This window comes from Pan paniscus, chromosome 1, assembly GCF_029289425.2.
Source record: "Pan paniscus chromosome 1, NHGRI_mPanPan1-v2.0_pri, whole genome shotgun sequence".
Lineage (NCBI taxonomy): Eukaryota > Metazoa > Chordata > Mammalia > Primates > Hominidae > Pan > Pan paniscus.
In genome coordinates, this window is record NC_073249.2 from 179,397,361 (window position 1) to 179,400,815 (window position 3,455).

Consider the following 3,455-nt stretch of genomic DNA (forward strand, 5'->3'; position numbering starts at 1 on the left):
TGGGCGGCCCATTGTCCACCCTCATCTTCCATCACCACCCCAGAGCTTCAAACTCTGGTATCCAAGAGAGGCACATCCTGCACGTCCTGCACGCAAATCACACTCACCCTGGGTTCAAGATGGGGGACTACCTCCCCCATCTTCTCCTACCCCTAATTCAGGCTCAACTAGACTGGGAGCCCTGGGGTGGGGGAGCTTGAAAAAGCCTGATGCTTAGCATTTGGGTCAGCACCAGACAGCAGGACAGGGTCAAAGGCCAACTCCCTCCCTCACACCTCAGAGTCTCTGCTCAGTGCTACCCTGTCCTTGGTGCTGGGGACAGTCAGGGATCAGCTCAGATCCCTTCTGCCCTATCTTACAATCCAGCAGGGGAGGTAAGACAGGGGGCATAGCCAATGGTGCAGTGCCTGGAAGTTCAGAGTGGGTGGGGTGTGGTTCTGTGACCTGGCCTCAATCTTTATAGTAGAGAGCGTAATCTTTTAGGCTGAGCCCCTTGCCTGAGGCCAGCGCCTTTCCTCTAGAATACTATGCATACTAGTCACCTGGGAATTTTGCTAAAATGCAGAATCTGATGATTCAGTGAGTCTGAGTGGGGCCAAGATCCTGCATTTCTATTTATTTACTTAAATGAGGTCTCACTACGTTAGGCCAGGCTGATCCCAAACTCCTGGCCTCAACCGATCCTCCTGCCTTGGCCTCCCAAAATGCTGGGACTACAGGCATGAGCCAGCACGTCCTGCCAGATTCTGCATTTCTAACAAGCTCCCAGGTGATGTTGTAGGTCTGTGGACCACACTTTGAGTGCAAGGCTGTAGAGCACTTATCTTATTTCTCTGAGCGTTGATGGTTGGATTAATGACTCTTCCCACTGGCCCACAACCTCCATGAGGCAGGGATTTTGCCCATTCATTCAGTAATATTTCCCCAGTGCCTAGCACAGGCTCAGCACATTAACTAACTGGAGGAGTGAATCAACGGCCAGTGCTCCTTTATCCATGGGAGCTGGGAATAATCCCAGAGAGCAGACAACCTGCTGCTCAGATACATTCACACAAGTGTGTACACACACATGCCCAGCCCATCTCGTCTCTACCGGGCTGAGATGCAGGAGATGGCATTTGACTAGGCCTACTATGTGACAGCTATGGCTGAATCACTTCCTTTTTAAAACAAAATTGTGTTAGCCACTAATCCTGCTGGAGAATCACTTCCTAATCCCATTTCATGAACTTCTGATTGATGTCTCACAAGGAGGTTCACCCCATGTGGCAACCCAAGATCTAGAATAAAGCTCACCCGTCTCCCCAGACCACTCCCCCAAGTCACCAGCCAGCACACCAAGTCCAGAAAAAAGTTTCTTTCTTTTTAATTAAACCAGCTTTAATTAAAAATAATAATAACCCAATAAGTCCTAAGTTTTCCAGGGGGTGGGGCAGACCTAAAGGCCCACCAACTCCCCTTTCAGTCAGGAGCCCTGGTGCTGCCTGTCTGAAATCTCCAAGAAATGTCCTCAGGGCGTGAAGAAGGCAGCCAGGTGTGTCTACGTGAAAGGGGGGCTCTCTCCCAGGAAGAAGCTGAGGGCAGACAGGTAAGTGGAGGTGGGGGGCAAACTTGTGGGGAAATGAAGGGACGCTAGCAAGTAAGTCATGAACCCAGGAGTCTGACCTCTAAAGTGTCGGAAAAACATGAGAGAAGGTTGATGAAGTACAGTCGGTGGAGGAGGCGGCTTGGGATCACAGATCTGGCTTCCAAAGGCTTGGAACTCACCAGGAAACCTGGGGTATGGACTCACTGGAGGCGAGTCAGCTCCGGGGCAAGGGACCCACAGACAGCGCTGGGGTAGGGGGCGCCGCAAAGCTGGGGGCGCTCACAAGTGGAGGGAGAAGAAATGAGAGGCTGGCAGGTCAAAGGGGACGCTTCTGTCCAGTGGCGAGATGGTGGGAGCCTCCCCAGGGATGGGGGACGGAGAAGGATGTAGCAGGAGTTTGAGTCCAGGAGGCCACGACGAGAGGCGCAGGGTGTGCTCCAAGCCAGGGTGGGGGGCAGAGGTGGGGCGCTCGAGGGCGGCGCCGCAGGTCCGGGGCACAGGTCGCACAGGTGCCTGCCCGCGCGGCGCAGGCTCACAGGTAGCGCTCCAGCCCCGACGCGAAGCCCGGCTGCCTCAGGTAGGCCTCCCCAGGGCTGAGCGGGCCGAGAGCGGCTGCCGGCCCGGCCAAGGCCAGGAGGGGCTCAGCGGGCAGCGGGCCGGGGCCGGGGCCGGGGCGCGTCGCGGGCAGTACCAGGCGGTCGGGGACCTGCGAGTAGAGTGGCGGGGAGGCGGCGGCAGCGCAGGGCGGGAAGGCGGCGGCTGCGGCGTCGGGCGCGGCGCAGCAGGGCGGCTCGGGGGCGCCCAGCCCCGCTAGCTCCGGCTGCAGGTTCACCAGGCTGTCGACGCTGAACAGACGCGCGGGCGGCGAGGGGCCCGGTCCGGCAGAAGGCGGCGGCGCCAGCAGCGCGGGGCCGGGCGCGGGCGCGTAGGGCGCGTAGGGGAAGGGGAGCGGCGGCCCCGGCGCCGCGGCCGCGTGCGCGGGCAGCTCGGCGCGCTTGAAGCGCTTGCGGCGCCGCAGGAAGCTGCCGTTGTCGAACATGTCTGCGGCCGCGGGGTCCAGCGTCCAGTAGTTGCCCTTGCCCGGGTTGCCCGGCTCGCGGGGCACCTTGACGAAGCAGTCGTTGAGCGTGAGATTGTGGCGGATGCTGTTCTGCCACTTGCGCGGGCTGTCGCGGTAGAAGGCAAAGCGCTCGGTGATGAAGCGGTAGATGGCGGCCAGCGTGAGGCGGCGGCCCGGGGCGTGCGCCAGAGCCATGGCGATGAGCGCGATGTACGAGTAGGGCGGCTTCCCGCGCTGCAGGGGCCGCCGCCGCCGCCGCCCCGGGCCGGGCGCGGGCGTGGGGGCCGCCTCTCCGCGGCCAGCCGCCGCCTCCTCTGGCTCCCGCCCTGGCTCGGCTCCTGCGAGCGGCGACGGCGGCGGCCCCGACGGCGCGACCGCTGGCAGGGCAGGGAAGCCAGAGAACGCGGCGGGCGGATCCATGTCGCTGCGCCCCGCCATCGGCTGCGGCAGCCCCTGCCCGCGCGGCTCCGGGACCGCAGGGGCCGCCAACCCGCTTTATATGGACACGGCCCCCCCCAACCACCGCCGGGGGAGAGGGCTCAGGCCTTGCCTGCTGGCCAGCGCCTCCCCTCTAATTTCCTCTCCCAGCCCCCTTACTCTGTTCACGGTACCCTCCTCCATTTCGCCCCTCCCTTTCTGCCTTTGGATCAGTTTTTCCCAGACCCAGACTCACCCCTTCCCCATCTCGGTTAGATCAGCCCCTGGCCCTATCCCACTGTATTTGGTCGGTCCCCTTCCCTTTCCACCCCTCCTTCTACCCCCTCTCCTTTGGATCATTCCCAATCACAAATCCACCCATTCACTCTC

The 3,455-nt window shown here is 61.2% G+C and overlaps 1 protein-coding gene across 1 annotated transcript; it reads right to left on the reverse strand.

The window, feature by feature from the left end:
• Window positions 1-1,342: 1,342 nt before the first annotated feature.
• FOXE3 (forkhead box E3) lies at window positions 1,343-3,117 on the reverse strand. The gene has a single exon (XM_034943904.3). The coding sequence runs from the start codon at window positions 3,084-3,086 to the stop codon at window positions 2,121-2,123; it is 966 nt and encodes a 321-aa protein (XP_034799795.1). The 5' UTR covers window positions 3,087-3,117; the 3' UTR covers window positions 1,343-2,120.
• Window positions 3,118-3,455: the final 338 nt, after the last annotated feature.

Bases quoted from the DNA above. Each gene is read 5' to 3' on its own strand.
- FOXE3 (XM_034943904.3), bottom strand. From the start codon at position 3,086: ATGGCGGGGCGCAGCGACATGGATCCGCCCGCCGCGTTCTCTGGCTTC.